Below are 19,020 nucleotides of genomic sequence, written 5' to 3'. Positions count from 1 at the left end.
TGACCCCACCCAGGGTTTACGTCGCAGGGGGTGGACCCATTAAGTGACCGGGTTCCCAGTGAAGGTTCTTCGTCGAAAAGAAGAAGAAGAGCTCTTTAGGGTTTTCATGATCTCCTTGCCATCTTTAACATGAAGTGTGTGTCACTGTGTGAGTATCATCAACTCACAGGCTGTCGGCCTGGGGGCACAAAGTTATCCCTTTGACCGTTGCCAATGCATGGGTTAAAGTTGCATGCAATAACAGGCAGGCACACCTCCTCATTTATTATATGCCAACAAAATAATAGAAACGTAAGGGTTCAACAATCCATATTTGGCGCATGAAATCCTAATGGGGTACTGTCCCAACTTTGGTACTCAACAAAACAGCAAATTTATAAACCAACAATTGTTTTCCTTTTTGTTATCTTTTTGAATACTTACGTACCAACCAATTTGGATGACCTCACCCTGTGCCTTTGTGCCACCCTGTTGGTGCAGACCACATCTTATTTAGCGTTACATATATTTATTATGTCCATTCATGAAAGGCATTACGATATTATCAAAGGGCAAGCTCAAAACTTGAATCAGTGCCTTTGACTAGTGGGCTAATTAAGGACCCGGTTCTGGACAAGGTTCGTCAACATCAAAAAAATAAAATAAATAATTCAAAAGTGTTTAAGTTGGCTGCGGGTTAGCTAGGTTAACCTAGTGAGCCACGAGGGCTCTGCTCGTGTAGTAGGGCCCAGTCGTAAACATCTACAAGATGACGAGACATCATGAATTCAAAACTTACAGATGCGCATTGATATTGATGGTTTCTTGCAATATTACTTAAATACTGATAATCATCTACTAAATAATTGTTTTGGCAGATCTCTAGCTGCTCAAGTGGGCCAACACAGATCCCCCAGCCGGTTCAGCCCCTCTTTGGAGTTGGATATAGGTGGTTACTCAAGGCACTTTCAGGACACAATGCCATTGCGATAGCTGCAATGGATTAATTACCTGCTGAGGATGTCACAAGATGGTGGGTCCTTGTGGATGGAGGAGGGAGAAGAGGAGAGGGAGGTCTTGAACTTGAAAGAGCACTCGAGGCCGTTCCTATGGCCTGTTTGCTGCAACTTCAGGACTGAGACTTCTAGGGACAGTGCCCTATCGACCTTGTCAGCGCCCTCCTGGATGCAGTACGTTTTTCTCCCTTAATTTTGAAGTAGAATGTAGCTTATATATGTTTGGCACCACATGAAGCACAATCAAGTTCATGAACTCTTTGTTTCAAGAAAAAAAAAGGTTCATGAACTCCAGTTTGAGTTCATGAACTTGGTCTTAATTTCTTTCACGTAAACATGACATCTCTCGACCCATAATGCAAAGTTAAAGTTTGTTTTTGTCACAACATGAAACGTCACATATTTTATGAACTCCGCTTCAGCATCACGTGAAACACAACCAAGTTCACTGCAGTTTCTAGTAGTTCATTTTCTCTTACATTATATCTTTAATAAAATCCTGTCTTTCTTTCAATCTGCTCGTATTTATTATATGCATGACAACAAAACTGTTGTTGCAACGTTAGCATTTGACTAATCCATATTTGGCACATGAAATCCTCTAGGGTCTTAGCCCAACTTTGTCACTGAAAAAAACAAGCAAATTCGTAAACCACACCAACCGTTTCTCTTTTTGTGAATCTTTTTTGAACAATTACCAACCTCTCTGTGTGACCTCACCGAGTGCCTTTGTGCCACCCCGTTGGTGGTGCCCACGTACTATTTCTGGTTGGTTCCAAGAGATAGAGACTCTGCCCACATCTTATAACTTAGCGTTACATATTTCAAGAGCCCACCTTTGTATCATCCTTGTTATATCGTAGGTCTGCAGCAAACTAGAGACACAGAGTGAAGGGTGGCTGTCTTCACCATGCGGTGAGAGTGGTGGTCCGGGAAGCGCTTCTTTCTTTTCCGAAATTTCAAATCGTCTGCCGCCGTCTCCGGCTCTCATAGCTGGCCGTCTTTAACTCTCGGCTTACGAGTGAGAGGAGAGAGTGACAATAGCCTTTTGCAGCTCTAGTTTACACACCAGATGGAGGTAGCGCTTCATAGTTTCCTTGTGTTGAGAAGTGACATTCTAGGGTTTCTTTCCTAAGTTTTGCTTCTTCAGGGATTCCATTTGCATCACCACTTCTTTTCGGTTTTTGGGTTCTACTTTGTTTTTCCACTTGAAGAGAAAGGTAGAAGGAAGCTTGTGAGCTTTGCATGGGTCTTGGAGCTATTAGGTTTTGGATTATGATTGCTTCATTTTCAGAGAGATCAAGAAGATCTCTCTTTAATTATCATCTTTTGTAGTCTTGACATCCTCAATATCTAATATTTTGGTTTCTTAGAATGAAAAGATCGTTGGATCCCACAAAAGCAACGAGGAAGAGATCGTTGGAACCCACAAAAGCATGGAGGAAGAGATAGTTGGATCCTACAAAAACAAGGAGGAAGAGATCGTTGGATCCCACACAAGCATGGAGGAAGAGATAGTTGGATCCCAACAAAGCAAGGAGGAAGAGATGGTTGGATCCCGCAAAAGCAAGGAGGAAGAGATGGTTGGATCCCGCAAAAGCAAGGAGGAAGAGATCGAGAGTAAGTCGAGTGGGAGTGGCAACATGCATGGTGGATCTACAGAAGACCATGAAACAGCTCAGCCTAAAAGGAAGCGCTTTCACAGGCACACAGCTAGGCAGATTCAAGAAATGGAAAAGTAATCCTTTCTTTCTTGTCAAATTTCGTACCATTATTCTCTTTTTTTAATCATTTTCTTAGTCATAACGTCTCTATTTATGCATGAACTTGTGAGTTTTTTTATTAAGAAAACATTAAAAAATGGCAGATCTTGATGCAAACTGTGTTTTAACTCATCTAATATACAGAACTACCTTATTCATATTTCATAATTCCCTCTTTTTTCTTCTTCTTATTTCTGTATTAGAGGAAAACGATCCATCTTTTACGCTGTCAGAAGGAACGTCGTTGAAGAGACCACTACCTTCGTGCTTTTGAGAAGATGTACTAGGCTACTAAACAAACAAAGCATAAAGAAAATGTATCATCAATTGATCAATAGATTATCTTGAGGAAGGCCATGTCCAAAATTATAAAGACAACTCTTTCAAATGTTAAATCGTTTTATCATAACTCTTTCTATTATAATAATGCTCTTTTTTGACGTAAATTAAGTTGGTATTTAATCGTTGACAAGTTTTTCTTATTATTTACCAACGGGGGCTCCGCTTATCTGGCAGGAGCAGTTAGTGCACGTCACCTTGTGTTGTGACGTTGCAAGTTCGAACCCCATGGTATGTTGTATAACTGGTAGGGGTCTGCCTAACCCCAGCTTTCCCTGTCGAAAAAAAAAATCTTATTATTTTAAATTCATAAATATCAGTGTCTTATTATTCTCAAGTCATAAAATTATGTGTGGTAGTGTATTCAAGGAGAGCCAGCACCCTGATGAGAAACACCGAATCAAGCTTAGCCAAGAGCTAGGGCTAACACCCCGCCAAGTGAAATTTTGGTTTCAAAATCGCCGTACCCAAGTGAAGGTAATTTTCTTCTATTATGTGTGTGTGGTTTTATAGGGAACATTATATAATTTTGATCATATACTCAAATTAGTGCTTCTTACCAGGCACAACAAGACCGTGCTGATAACATGATTCTGAAGGCCGAAAATGAGAGCCTTAAATGTGAGAACTTTAGGCTTCAAATGGCAATAAGAAACTGCATTTGCACTACCTGTGGGAATCCAAGTGGGGATATCTCTTTCTTGGAAAGAGCAATGAGTAGGCGCATCGCATATGAAATGCAATCTCTTTCTTTAGAAAACAACCGCCTTAGAGAACAGGTATATTACTTGTCTTTTCCTCTCTCTCTCTCTCTCTCATTTGCTTCCTATGTAATTCTGTCAAAAAAATTTACTTACTATTGGACCGTTGCTTTTTAGTATTAGATTAGTGCATGTCTGAAGTGAAAATGAAAGTTGTGTAGGAGGTCTCTTGCATTCGACCGACTTTTACATTTGACAGGGCCATGCTGAACACTTCATTTTGTTTGAGACTTGGTAGTATATAATCCCTTTAAGCTTTCAAGAAGGTTCTTATACACTCTTAGTATAGCAGTTCTAATTTGGTGCATCTTTTTCCAATATTTAGATTATGTATTTAGTTTGAGATGACTTTTCCATTCAAGTTTCTATTTTTCTGAGTTTATGAATGGCTTACAGCCTGAGTTTAGCTTGGACTGGTTTTGTTGTTGTTGTTGTCTAATTATATTATTTGTCATATGCATTTCTGGAAGCCCAATCTCTTGCACAAATGAATCATATATGTAAGAAAAACCATAAACCGGAATAGAAGAGCTAACCGGAGGAGGGGGGATTGGAGATTTGTGAAGTTGGGAGATGGAACAAATCATTGCTCATCAAATGGTTATGGATTATCCTAAACATTGTCAAACCATGGGTGCAGGTCATCATTCAAAAATATGACTTGCAGGCCATGGGAACGGTGATGGGTCCATGCAAGTGGGTTGGAGGATCCAGTATATGGAAGGGTTGGGTGTATTTGCTTCCCGACTTTATAGATGCTACCTATATATGTGCCAATAGGAAAGGGTTGGAAGGATGCTTGAGTTGATGGTTGTTTGAAGGATATTTACCCAGCACTCTACAGGGCGGGCTAAGGGGAAGGAGGCAATGGTTAATGTCTTTTGGAACCAACAATGTGGGTGGGAGATCCAACTAAGAGGTAACCCATCACCTTTGATTTTAGATGAGTGGATGCGCCTTATGATTGATCTATCCTCTTTAAGACCAATTGGTGCAAATGATGTGCTTTGTTGGAAGCACTCTCCTAATGACGTTTTCAGCATCAAGTCATGCTATCGGATGCTTGGTATTCCAACTGTGCAATGGTTGCCTACCGACTCCTTACGGGAAACCTCATTTCCATTTCGGGAATCCATTAATGCATGGTCGATTCTACAAAACAAGCTCTTGTCTGACCAGGTTCTCAAAAAGCAGGGATTCTGCATACCAAGGATGTGCCTGTTATGTCGTTTTGATGAGGAGTCATCCATTCATCTTATTTTTTTAATGTTCCGTTACGAAAGAATGCTTTATGCTCGTTTGGTAAGTTGTCCCTCAATAGGACGATACTAGAAACTTAAGAGATGTATTAATCGATTCACATCTCAAATGTTGGGAAAAAAGATCACAGCTTATTATTTATTATGGCAATAGAAGCACTATCGGTAATGATTAACTCAGACCGAAATAATAGAATTTTTCATGGGTATAAGGTTTCCAACTCTATCTCTATCACTCGTTCTCTCTTTGTTGATGGCATTTTAGTGTTTGGTGAGGCTATTGAAGAGAACATATTAGTAATGTAGATAATTTTAAAATGTTTTGGCAAAATTTGAGGTTTGAAAATGAATGAAAGTAAGAGTCAGGTTTTGGAATTTAATGATAATGACTTTGGTTCAAAGCAAGCTTTAGCTTGTCACATATTTTATTGTGAGGTGGTTGATTTACCTTTCACATACCTAGGCTTGCCTCTCCACCTTGGTGTATCTAGAGAGTCCCATTGGGGTGGGGTGAAAGACGAGATTCAAGTAAGAACCCAATCTTGTGCGGCATGCTTCTTATCTAAGGCGGGGTAAATCACTTTGGTAAAATTCAGCATTTCTACCATGATTTTATATTTTATACAAATTTTTAAAATGCCAAGAAAGGTTGAAAAAAGGCTTATAATTTTTTTACAAACTTTATTTGGAATAGGAGTTTGGATGGAAAGGTGAAGGCATTGGTGTGATGGCATCATATTGCAAAACCATTGATTTTTAGAGGGTTGGGTATTCAGGATATTCATAAGTTGAACTTGGCTCTTCTTGTTAGATGGTAATGAATGATTTGCAAAAGAGACTCTATTCTTTCTATCACATATGAGGAGAAATACAGCCTTTCAGAATGGCCTTGGAGATGGAGCATGAGTTATAGGTGGCAAGGGGGATCAGGTATTTGGAAGGGATGGACAAAACTAATTGATAGTTTTTGCCAATTTATTAAAGTGAGCATTGACAATGGAGGGAGCACTTTTTTTGGAAAGATGTGTAGTTCGGGGAGACGTCTTTGCTTGACAAAATTACTCATCTTTATCAAGCTACCCGGAGGCATTATGCTATGGTAAAAGTATTTTTTACCAATTTCTAATGAATGGGAGTTAACTCTTAGAAGTGATTCATCGGAGGTGGTGGAAGCTCTCTTATGTCTTGCACTAATACCATCCTTTTTATCATAGACCCTCGATAGATTGGTGTGGAAGCTTGCAAAAGATGGGAGGTATTTTGTCGCCTCTCTTTATTTGTCTATGAATGACCTATTAGTCATTTGGTTGCCCAAGGATGCACTATGGCGAAACAACTTACAGCATTGTGCTTCTTTAATAGGTTGGTTTATTTTCAATGGTAAATTGCAAACTAAAGATTGTTTGAAAAAGCGAGGTTTCCATTTGGTGAGTAGGTGTCCTCTTTGCTAATGTCATGAAGAAGCGGTGTGTTATACTTTTTGGGAGTGTTCTTTCATTATTTGCTTGAGAAACTAGGTTTGGGATGACTTTTATATTGGTTGAGAGAGTCTAAATTTCCCTAGAAGGGTGTTGACTGCTAAGCACCTTCGACTTCGTCGTGGGAGTGGCGGTTTGTTTGGAGAGTTTGGTGGCTATCAGCATGGAGACTAGTATGGTTAGAGATGAATGACTATTAAGGAAAACCACCAAAGTTTGGACAAAATTGTTTTTTTGCTTAAATTGGAAGTAAAGATAAGGGTCCAATATAAATGGGTAGGGAAGGATCTTTGATGGCTGGACAATAAAAGAATCCTGGTATGAAATGGCAGGTGTGTGTGTGTGTGTGTGTGTGTGTGTGTGTGTGTAGATATGAGTGAGTGAGTGTGTATGTGTGTGCATTCAAGTGGTTATGTAGGTTCATTTTGTATTGCGCTGGGGGGTTTGTTGCAATGCCCACTGCTTGTTTCTATTTTTTGCTTATGACCACCTTTCGTTAGCACTTCTATTTTAGATTAATCTTCATCTTTGACATCTTAGCATTTCTGGCATAGCGGGCAACATTCCTTCTTGTAGCCAGGACTCTTCTTTGGAGTGGGCCAGGTTTTTTCTGCTACAAGATCTTATTTCACTGTAGGGATTCAGATTGGAGTGCTCAGGTTCCTTTGGAACTTTGAATGTAAATGCTGGGGTGTTGTTGCAATTCGCTCAAAGTGGTCTTCTAGGATTTCAGGTTTAAGCCTGCTTTATTCCAGTTCAGAGGTTGCTTAACCATAGCCAGTTTGAGAAAGAAATCGGCTCCTACGACCTCATTTTGTCTGCTATCGATCAACTTTGGTTGATGCTTCAATTAGACTGTTATCGATCAGATCTTTCCTGCATTGGCGTTCAATGCTAGGGGTGGTCTTTCAGCTTTACTGGTCCTCATGTAATTTTTGAAGTTTTTGGCTATCCTGTTAGGTTGTCTCTTTCAATTTCTATTATTTCTAAGGTTTTGTTTGGCTTTCCAACGATACCTCATCGTTGGGTCGACATACTGTAATTCTCACTACCTGATAATGATATTTTTCTTAAAAAAAATTGCTCATCACCTGCATGTTCTCTATATCATCTTCTGAATAAATCTAACCCTTTTTTTGTAAAAAAAATTTGCTTTACAAAGCCATTGGGTGGGATTCTATATTTATGACTTTAATTTAAATGACTTTACGAAGCCACTGGGCCAGATCTTATATATTTATGACTTTACTTTAAATGTGTAAACAATTTGAAAAGACATGAGATTAAATCTTGATTTATACACATGGAAAACTTCAAGTTATCCGATCTTTATGAGATTGATTAGCATCAAATCCTAGATGAAGTTGTTTTAGTCAGGATGGTATTAAACTAACATGTAGCTCATTGATTGGGCCTTCAGACCAATCACATGACCACGTTAAGTGAAGCCCACACCATAGGGATGATATGATCTTGGCGAATAAGCGAAAACCCAAGGTATGAGCTAGGATATAATCTAATCCCTACTAATTTGAGTCACACCTAGGGTACGTTTGGTTGTGTTTTTGAAAAGTGAAAATATGTTTAAAAGAGATTCACTTTCAAAATCTCATGAGATTAGAAGAGATTCACTTTCCAAATCTCACTTTTGGGATTCTGTGCCAACTCACTTTTTATGAGGTTTGTTTTTTGGGTTTTATGCAAAATAAGTTTTATGTTCAGTTGCTTTTGAAGTACCGTTCAAATGTGTTTCACTTTCTAGAATCACATGAGATGTAACCAAACTTACCCCTAGTAGATGGGTTCATGAGTGAAAGATTACATTTTGTTGTGTTTGTCTACCACAAGTCCAACCCTGCCAATGTTGTGTATTGGTACAGGGTGGTTCCTTGTCCCTGAGCCATTCAATGTCATACTATTCTTAATGAAAAACTATACAAGAATAACATGTTTTTCTGTCTGGACCTCGAAAGAGTGCATCTACACTTAGTTGTACCTTAGGCATCTTGGGGTCCTTGGCGATGACCATTGTTGGAAGGACCTCTGGATTGGTTTCCCTTTAATTAACGTCACATGTGATTTGTATTCCTAATGTAACAGCTCAGGGTCTGCCTAACCCCAGCTTATCAATAAAAAAAAGTATTGCTGACATTTTGAAAATATCATGATTTTATCCTGGTATTTTTTAAGGTAATGCCAAAAAAATGATATTTGAAAATGTTACTTACTTTGAGCATATCATGTTTTGATTACAACATTCATGTGATAAAACATTTTCTGAGTCCTTTAGATTAGTATAGTTTGTATTTGTATATGTATTTACATTTTAAATATGAAAGGGACTGAAACAAAGCCTCTGACCCACCCACCCCAACACTCTAAGGTAGGGATGGCAGTGGGGCAGGGGACAAGGTCTCCACCCCCGCCCCACCTCAAGATTTTATCCTCCACCCCCGCCTCCATCCCCGACGGGGAATGGATTTTATCCTCCATCCCCGCCTTCATCTTCGTTTCATGTCCTCCATCCCCGGTTCAAACGGGGATGAGGCGGGGCGGGGCGGGGATATTGCGGGGAAAAGTGGTCGGGGCGGGGATTGTGGCGGGGACGGGGCGGGGCGGGGAAAAGTGCACGTCCATCCCCGCCTCCACCCCAGACGGGGATGGATTTTAACCTTCGTCCCCGCCTCCATCCCCGTTTCATACCCTTCATCCTCGGTCCAAACGGGCCGAGGCGGGGCGGGGCCCCGCTTTACCCCGGTCCACTGCCATCCCTACCCTAAGGGATGTTTGTTACGCCCCTACCCAATGGAAGTTGTTTTCCCTTGAAAGGGATGCTCAAGAGGGAAATTGCTTTTCTATGGAGGGAAATGTGAACTCATTTTGACAAGAAAGATGGAGATGTTTGTTTCACTCGTATTCCCTATGAAAGATCGAAATTGCTTTCCTGTGAAAGGGCATGAACAAACGCCCATTAGCTTGCCCTCCTTAACATGAAGTGTGAGTATCAACTCACAGGCAGTCGGCCTAGGGCACAAAGTTATCCCTCTAACAGTTGTCAATGCATGGTGAAAAGTTGCATGCAATAGCAGCCAGGCATACCTCTTCTCATTTATTATATGCTCAACAAAATAATAGAAACATTAGGATTGAACCATCCATATTTGGCACATGAAATCCTCTAGGGTCCTGTCCCAACTTTGGCATTAAAAAAAAAATAACAAATCTGTAAGCCACCAACTGTTTTCCTTTTTGTGATCTTTCTGAATAATTGCCAGCCTATTTGGATGACCTCACCCAGTGCTTCTGTGCCTCCCTGTTGATGGAGCCCGCATCTTATTTAGCGTTACATATATCCAAACATGTATATTAATTTCTTTTTAGAAAGTTATATAGGTACTTGGGAGTCATTATGCAAAAAATAATGGAATGTTTTCTGCTGCCACTTGTTTGTTCCTGAACTTATGTTCCTCCTTAATTTTTAATTAGATGCAGGAGCAGGACTACACAATTGCAAAAAGTTGAACGTTACGTTCAGCTTGTTTGAAATTTTTTCTTAAATATATATTTCCAAAAATGTTCATACCTCAAAGGCTTTATCATTTGAAACAGGATGGGTTCCATCCTGCGTTTAATCCTAGCTCCATCCAATCAACGGCCGTTTTGCTGGATGGCTATGATTGAATGTAGAATGGAACCCATCCTATTTCAAATGATGGGATCCGTGTTCATTCAAAAATGTGCAAGTTGGCTGCAGGTTAGCTAGGTTAACTGAACCGGCCTCGAGGGCTCTGCTCATGTAGCAAGGGCAACTGGTAAACATCACCAAGTCGACCAGACATCATGAGTTCAAAACATACAGATCCGCGTTGACATTAATGGTTGCTTACTTGCAGTATTAAATATATGTCAAACACTGAATATGTTAATTACTGATAATCATCTACTAATTTATTAATCTTTTTGGTAGATCAAAATGATCTCTGGCTACTCAAGTGTGCCAACACAGATCCCCCAGTCAGTCCAGCCCTCCTTGGACTTGGATATAGGCGGTTACATGTACTCAAGGCAATTTCAAGACCCAATGGCCCTTTCAACAGACGTAGTTCCACCGATTCCTATCCCGGAAAACACGGTGGTCGGCCTACTCGAGTCGGAGAAGTCGTTGGCGATCGATCTTGCAATAGCTGCAATGGATCACCTGCTGAGGATGTCACAAGATGGCGAACCCTTGTGGTTGAAGGAGGGAGAGAGGGAGAGGGAGGTCTTGAACTTGGAAGAGCATTCGAGGTCCTTCCTATGGCCTGTTATCTTAAGGCAACGCGGTGGCAACTTCAGGACTGAGGCTTCTAGGGACAGCGCCCTCGTCTTCATGAACGCTATCAACATTGTAGACGCCTTCTTGGACGCAGTACGTTTTTTCTCCCTTACTTTTGAAGTAGAAATGTAGCTTATGTTTGTCATGGCATGAAGCACAATCAAGTTCATGAACTCTTTCTTTCAAAAAAAAAAAACTTCATGAACTCTAGTTTGAGTTCACGAACTTGGTCTTAATTTCTTTCACGGAAACATGACATCTCTCGCCCCCATAATACAAAGTTTTTCTTTCGTCACAACAAAAAAAGCCATATAGATCATTAACTCCATTTCAGCATATCTCTAGTAGGTTATCATCTCCTCTTACATTATATCTCTAATAAAAAAAACATCTTTCTTTCAGAAAAAAAAATAGTCCATGCGTTAGCCAGAAGAATAACCATTTCATGACCTCCAGTTCATGAACACCATGAATTTATTTTTTCATGTGAAAACTAACAAGTTCATGCATTTGTTTCTATACTTAAAGAAAGGTGACGAAGTTCAAAAAAAGTACTCCTAAATGAGAGCTTGGTCACATGAGAACTGCTGCATTTTTTGATGTTTGTTAGTGATGCTATCTCATCACCATCTCCTTTTGTTTTGTATTAATTAATTCTTCCCATCTGATTATAATTAAATTTTATTTTCTTTCAAAAAGCAAATCTCGTCTATGGTGTTTTTTATATAGTTTTGGAATCATCACAGGAAAGGTGGGTGGAGATGTTTCCTTCGATAGTGGCGCGGGCAAGAACCCTTCAAGTCGTAACACGGGATGTAGGGCACCACGCTAATGGCTTTCTTCAGTTGGTAAGAGATGATCCATGCACCCCTTAATATATATATATATATATATATATATATATATATATATATATATATATATATATATATATATATATATAGAGAGAGAGAGAGAGAGAGAGAGAGAGAGAGAGAGAGAGAGAGAGAGTCCAAAAGGGTTTTTGACTTTCTGTTGCAATTCTGATCTTGTAAATGTGTTTGGCATGGTCCAATTACAAGGAATCAATACCAGGATAATGTTCTTTCAATGGCAAAAATGATCTTTTGAGCCTCAAATATTTATAAAAAATTTGGGTAGTTGGTTTTCAAACTCTTTAAAATCTTACCACCATGTAGGAATTAGATAATATATAAGCCGAACACTATGAAATATGGAGAGCACATCTCTATGGTCAGAATAAAAAAAGAAGAAGAAGCCATTTTACATATTTATTTTGTAACCCATTTTTGGTCCCAAGTTAGGTCTCGACAAAAAACCATGGTTGCAGGTGTTTTTTGTCAATTCTTAACCTTTATATCTGTTGGACATTGTTTATTTGCCAAGAAATATACCCTGAATAAAATTAATTTAACAAAAAAAATAGAACCTTTTATCGTCAAATTTTGGTTGATTTTTCACCCTTTAGAAACACATATTTGCATGAAAAATACATAATCTAATGCATGTTCTTTACTGTATAAACTATGATAAACACAACTAAATGTTTAGATTAAGCAAAAATTCACTTGCAGTTGTAATTTGCCGGGACCTACTTTGGAGCCTAACGAAAATGACTACGGATCAGGTGCAATGACATTTACACACTGAAAGTGTGTTGCTGCACCTGACAGCCCTCCATCTCACTGTTGGGCCCCACAGCTGAAAGGCTGTATCCGTAGATGGAGGGCGATTAGGTGCAGTGGCACATGTTCAGTGTCCAATTTGATTGCACCTGACCCGTGCTCAACTAAAATAGGCCCTATATATATATATATATATATATATATATATATATATATATATATATATATATATATATATATATATATATATATATATATATATATATATATATATATATATATGAGTAATGCGCTGGTGCTGCCCCTTTTTCTCGTTTTGCCCCTCCCCATTAAGTCCCTTCAAAAATCATAGTTTTTTGCATTTTCTCTTACATCTAACACCATAGATGTGATCTATAGGTTTTGTTTAGTGGGAAACTACTTTTGGATCACCGGAATTTGACCTTTTTACAGGGTTTTATGGTTATCAAAAACCAATGACTATGAAACAACCAATTTTTTTCGTCTCATAAAAATATATTTTTTGGTCAAAAAAACATGATCCAAGAATCGATCCTCACTAAATCAAGCATGTTAAACACATCTAACGGTCCAGATCTATCATAAAACACTTCAAACTATGGGGCTTAACGGGGCAAAACCAGAAAACCCTGTATAATACTTGTGTCAGACTAATATGTCTCTCTCTCTCTATCTATCTATCTCTCTCTATATATATATATATATATATATGGTAAATATTGGCTACTAATGAAGGTATAAAACTAATGAGTAGAAATCATTTTTTTCTTCAAAAAATTCTGATTTTTTGTAGATCAAATGTTACGGATGTGATCTACATGGTTTGTTTAGTAGGAAACCTATTTTGAATCATTTGATTATGACATGTAAGTAGGTTTTTAAAGGGGTCCAAAAATCAATGGCCCACAATATGTAAAAATTTCATAAAACAAAAGTTCACATTTTTACATCAGAAAATCATGATCCAAAGCTTGATCCTTAGCAAATAAACTATGTTGAACACATCTGTGTGGTTAGATTGAGTCGATACAACTTGCACCTATGATTTCTAGCTGATTAGTTTTGTACCTTCATTAGTAGGCAATATTTACCCATATATATCTTGCCACTCTAGTAGGGGGTGTCAACGTGTCGGGTTTACCCAGACCTGACTCGGACCAAACCTTATATGGTTCAGGTATGGTGATAAATAATAATACCTGGGTCCAGACCCGAAGGTCCGATTAATAGATGAATCCAAGTATAGTTTGTGAAATTTTATACCAGACTTGGTCCCGACCTGAGTTCCAATTAAGACCTGCAATTTTTCAATGTAAAAATGATAAAAGATATTATGTTACCAGGTATAGTCCAGGTTCATGTAGTTCTTATTGGTTTTGGGTATGATTTCTCTTATAGTAGACCCGATTAGACTCTTGTCCGGACCCGATACCATACCTCCACCCGTTGATACCCTTACGTGTGAGCTTAATTATTGAAAAATGGGTTGTTTGTTATTGCAGATGCATGCTGAGTTTCAGTATCCGTCACCTCTGGTGCCAACTAGGGAGTGCTACTTCATGCGGTCCTGCCAGCAGAGCCCCGAAGGGCTGTGGGTGGTGGTGGACTTCCCCGTGGATGGCTTCAACTCTACCCTACAGCTGCCCTTCCCTCGCTACATAAGACGCCCTTCCGGCATTGTCCTCAGCGACATCGCCAATGGATACTCCAAGGTCAGCATGCACTTGTGTTATGTTTAATTTAATTATCCCCTGGTCTGGCTTTTGTGCTGGATCCAGCACCACATGTTCGATGGTGATGGATCCAACTGTACATGCTAACATTGGGGCAGCCTATAAAGACGATCCTATCCTCTGACATATGATACTCAGGATTCTATATCGATCCTAGCCGTTCAACTGATGCATGCATCTGAATGGTTAAGATCAGTCCACGTTCATTTTGAACCCTCTATCGATCCTAGACGTTACACATGACATGATTTCTGACAAGCGCTTTATATTTTTAGCACGTTTAAAGCGTATGATTTTATGTACTATAAAATATATTTTACAAGCAATTAAATAACAAAGAATCCACGTCTTCGTGTCCTCTTTCTTTTTAAATTTGGGAATTTCTTGGACCCATATTGAGTTGCAGTTCGTGTCCGTGTCTTTGTGACGCAGCTCGCACTAAAGGCTGCTTTCATGTTCAGGTCACTTGGGTGGAGCATGCAGACGTTGAAGACAGGGCACTGCACCAGATCTTCAGCCAGTTGGTGCTTAGCGGAAGTGCATTTGGCGCCGACCGTTGGATCGCGAGCATGCATCGACACTGCGAAAGGGTGGTCGCGTTTATGTCCCTGGACACATTGCATCATGATACCCAAAGTATGCAACCACCCCCACCCCTATTTTTTGGATTTATATTCTGAAGAAATCGCACCCGGCACAAAGACCTAGCTACTACGGTCGTCATGCCGGCAGCGTAAAACTTCGAGTCTAGCTAGGACCTCTGCCCCTCCCCCCCATGACCTATGCTAACATGAAAATCGAACCTTGACTGCCCATCTAGCAGACAAGATCAGATCCCACTACGCCAATCCCCTTGGGACAGCAACCCCAAGATTGTCCTTGTGTGTACGTAGGGATGCAAACGGAGACAATCGAGTATGAAAGTTTTAGGATTTTTGGCTGTTCCAACCCCATCTGGATCTGATTTTCCTATGTATTTAGGAGTTTTGGATTCCACCCGTCCCGTTTGCATCGCTACTTGCACTGTCTACTTTGTATTTTTAATGGGATGCGAGAGTCCACAAAAACCCAAGAGCCCGACTCATGTGTCCTGGACAAACGCCACTCATCTCATTCAGGCGGTGTTTGTCCTGCAAGGCAAGCACGTCCTAAGGGGCCTTTGATACACAAGATGCAACCATCCACAAGATGATTGTGTTTGTGTCCAGAAATGGGAGATATCCCCCATTTGCAATCTGCAAGGATGGGCGCAAAATGGTCCCCACTGGAGCAGTTTTGTCCCAAAAATCATGGGACTAAAAGTTGGACCCAGGGGTCTGACTTTTGCGTCCCAGGACATGGGGGTCCGAGGGGCGCCCCGTTGCTGTCCTGGCTTGAAAACGCCCTCTAAAAGCGTGTTTGTGTATAAGGGAAGGAGGTTCCACACCTTATCAAAATAAAAGATCATTTAGATGGCAATTTTGTTAACGTACAACTAAGAAAACTTTCATGCCCTTTTCTTTTAAAGCATCTCTCTTTCATAGGAAATAGGTCTCATGAAACAAATGTCTCTAAAAAATACATAATGAAGCCTACATAATAAATACAAAAAAACAGCTTTCCTGTCAAAATGGGTTCATACCTCCCCCAATGAAAAAGCATTTTCCCTTTAAAGTGGCGCTTCCAAAGGAAAGAGGATTCCCTTGGGTGAGTGAGTCACAAGCGCCCCCTAATTACTCACCATTTTCATTCTATACGGATCATGATATTCGAAAACAACAGTAATATAAGCAATATCAGTCACATGACAGCATTTGCAAGGTTTCCACAATACCTGAACGCAGACCTCTCTCACATCAATACCTTGTGATTGATGTTATGAGGTTACTTCTGAGATTGTTCGGTTTGATTCCAACTCCATATGAATGCATATGTATGGGCTTCTTGTTATGTAAACCGGGTGTCTATGGACATGAGGACTCATCCAAACACCACAATTCACATATAGACATAAAATATGTAATAAGTGTGTCATTTTTCTCTTTGGACCCATTCTGAATTTCAGCTTGGGCGTGATTCTAATTAAACCCTACTAGCTGCATCTAGACCCTAATCCAGATTTAAGCTGTGCAACTGGGTCTGGATCCATGATGTTGTAATCTGTAATACTTCCTATCTTATCTGAAATGCAATGAAAATAATATTTTTCATTAAAAAAAAAACTGGGTCTGGATCAGGAACTAGCTAAGAAAACTCATAGGATGACAATTCAGTGTGATTGCCATGGCTTAAGAATAAACTGATCATGGAACAATGAACATATTTGCAGTTGTAAACTCAGTTGAGGCCAGGCGCAGATTGATGCAACTGGCCCAGAGGATGTCAAGAATGTTCAGTGTGAGCCTCAGCTCGGTCGGCGCCCAGTCATGGACGGCACTCGTCAACTCTGAAGATGACACTCTTAGGATAACTACTCGAAGGTTTACCGAGCTCAGCCAGCCTGTTGGTGTGATGCTTTGTGGTGTTTCATCCACATGGTTGCCATTCTCCCACTACCAAGTATTTGAACTTTTAAGAAGCGTGAGAAGGCGGTCACAGGTGAAATTACCAAAATACCCTTCTAATGTTCTTTGGTTTAGTCATCTCTTTAGAATGACTAAGATGTCCCTTTTTTATTTACAAAGTTTTCAGTTCAAGGCAATTTCATCAGTTTTGGATGTGACTTCTGGTTGGTTTCTGATCAAATTTAAGCTCTTTCTTTCAGTTGAATGCCCTTTCAACGGACAAGACATTCCAAGAAGTCGTCCATCTTGAGAGCGGCTCTCATCCGGACACCTATGTTGCTCTCATACGCATAGATGTGAGTACATTGATGATTGATGATTTGTTTTGCTATCTAAATGAGTTTTAGTCACGTGGACCTCTCTCTCTCTCTCTCTCTCTCTCTCTCCTATATACCTCGCAGATAAGGAACCCCCAGTGAAAACTTAATATTTTATTTTTTTCAGTTTTTTTTGTTTTCACATCTGACCCTCTAAATGTAATCTAGATATCAAGTTTAGTTGACATTGACCTTTGGATCGTGTTTTTCTGATGTATATATCAAGTGCGTTAAAAAATCAATGGCCTACAATGTATCAAATTTAAACCTCAAAAGAACATATTTTTACATCGAAAAACTGTGATCCAAAGGTTGATATTATTATTTTGACTATGAAGTCAGATTTGGTTAAAACAACATCCCATATGAGTTTCAACTAGGGATTCTTTACCCTGCAGGAGGGTAGCAAATGTTATATATATATATATATATATATATATATATATATATATATATATATATATATATATATATATATATATATATATATATATATATATATATATATATATATTAGGTAGTAGCTGTCTACTTGGTTTCATGCCTACCGCCAGCCTACCAAGCTTTGAAATTATTTTTAAGAATTCAAGTTAGGGGAGGATGACTTTAGATTTTGCAAAAATACACCCCATTTTCGCTTTCCAAAACACCCACCATCAAGGACGCCAATGATGGGCAGGGCTGGGAAACTAGCGGCTTGGTGTTGTAAAGAGCCCTTCTGAGCTCGTAAAACAAGTTCAGCATGCCGAACATGATCGATATGTGTGTTTGGCTTATCTCAGCTAGTGTAACGTAGTAATGTAGTAATAAATATATTTTGGATATATTTTACATGAATTTGGTTTATGCCAGCAATAGGTTTACAGATAGAATCTTATTATTTTTACTCTGAAACAATGCATTTTTTGTAATCCAATCACTTCGAGCTCTGGAACAATGTATTTTTCTATAAACAAACCAGTTTGAGCTCGGGCAGGTTCTTTTTTTGCGCTTGTTTACCAGCTTAGCATAGCTGTGGTCTGTTTGAAGACATTTCTTGAGACAACAACTTGATTATGCAGACTAAAGGCAGTTCAGGGGATTGCAGCTTTATGGTACAGGAGAGCTTCGCTGATGCATCTGGAAGCATGGTTGTGTACACGCCGGTTGGTCCCGCTGTCCTCGATATGATTATCCGGGCCGAGGACATATCCTATGTTCCTTTGCTCCCCTGCGGCTTTGTCATAGTGCCCGCGGGGAACAACAGCTCCGGTGGCTTCATCACAAGCACAGACATCCCCAGCACCAGCAATGAGCCCTTAGGCAATGGCTGCATACTGACTGTGGCATTGCAAGTGTTGGCCAGTGGAGTTGCCACATCCAAGATCAGCACGTCCACAGTCACTGGCCTCAACAATCAAATCTGCAATATTGTAAGCCAAATCCATGCTGCATTGAGGGGTTGCTCCTCATCAGATCCAATTCCTCCAAGTCTCTAGCTGATTGGCCTTAATACTTGCTAGTTACTAGTCCTAGTATAGTAGAGTAGTTCCAATAGTGTGATAGACAGAAAGAACAAAAAAAAAGATATTAAGGTCCTGACCAGTGAGACCATAGATCTTATAGGAGGCATCCTACATTAAGGTATTAGGTATTGTAGTGAAGGATTCATATGACCAATGTGTGGTACCTATTTGTGGAAGGTGTAAGGTAGCTTTGTCATCTTTAAGAAAGTAGGGTCTAATCATAACAGGTGATTAATAGGAGAGTTGTTAGGGGACCTTAAGTGGCTTAATATAGTATTAGGATGTGGGATGCTATAGTAATAGCAATAAAAGGGAGATTTCAGAGAAGAGAAGGGAAATGGGGTAGTCAAGAACCGCACCATCGCT

The 19,020-nt window shown here is 39.7% G+C and overlaps 1 protein-coding gene across 1 annotated transcript; it reads left to right on the top strand.

Annotated features, from left to right (window-relative positions):
- Positions 1 to 999: 999 nt before the first annotated feature.
- Positions 1,000 to 18,627, top strand: LOC149845253 (homeobox-leucine zipper protein ROC3-like). The gene is made up of 10 exons (XM_089987343.1): positions 1,000 to 1,095; positions 2,369 to 2,733; positions 3,648 to 3,876; positions 10,563 to 11,003; positions 11,657 to 11,758; positions 14,059 to 14,268; positions 14,751 to 14,925; positions 16,598 to 16,866; positions 17,033 to 17,128; positions 18,211 to 18,627. Exons 1-10 carry the CDS (start codon positions 1,000 to 1,002, stop codon positions 18,625 to 18,627), a joined length of 2,400 nt encoding a protein of 799 aa, XP_089843469.1.
- Positions 18,628 to 19,020: the final 393 nt, after the last annotated feature.

Source organism: Nuphar pumila, chromosome 2 (assembly GCF_984573655.1).
Source record: "Nuphar pumila chromosome 2, dmNupPumi1.hap1.1, whole genome shotgun sequence".
Lineage (NCBI taxonomy): Eukaryota > Viridiplantae > Streptophyta > Magnoliopsida > Nymphaeales > Nymphaeaceae > Nuphar > Nuphar pumila.
The sequence above is the reverse complement of the archived record's forward strand: the minus strand, read 5'-3'. Positions and strand labels throughout refer to the sequence as shown.

What these genes read in the sequence shown, in the direction of transcription:
- LOC149845253 (XM_089987343.1), top strand. Translation starts at nt 1,000, where the DNA reads ATGTCACAAGATGGTGGGTCCTTGTGGATGGAGGAGGGAGAAGAGGAG. An exon ending in TAGACGCCTTCTTGGACGCA is followed by an intron (nt 11,004 to 11,656) that starts GTACGTTTTTTC and finishes GAATCATCACAG; the next exon opens with GAAAGGTGGGTGGAGATGTT. An exon ending in ATTGCATCATGATACCCAAA is followed by an intron (nt 14,926 to 16,597) that starts GTATGCAACCAC and finishes ACATATTTGCAG; the next exon opens with TTGTAAACTCAGTTGAGGCC.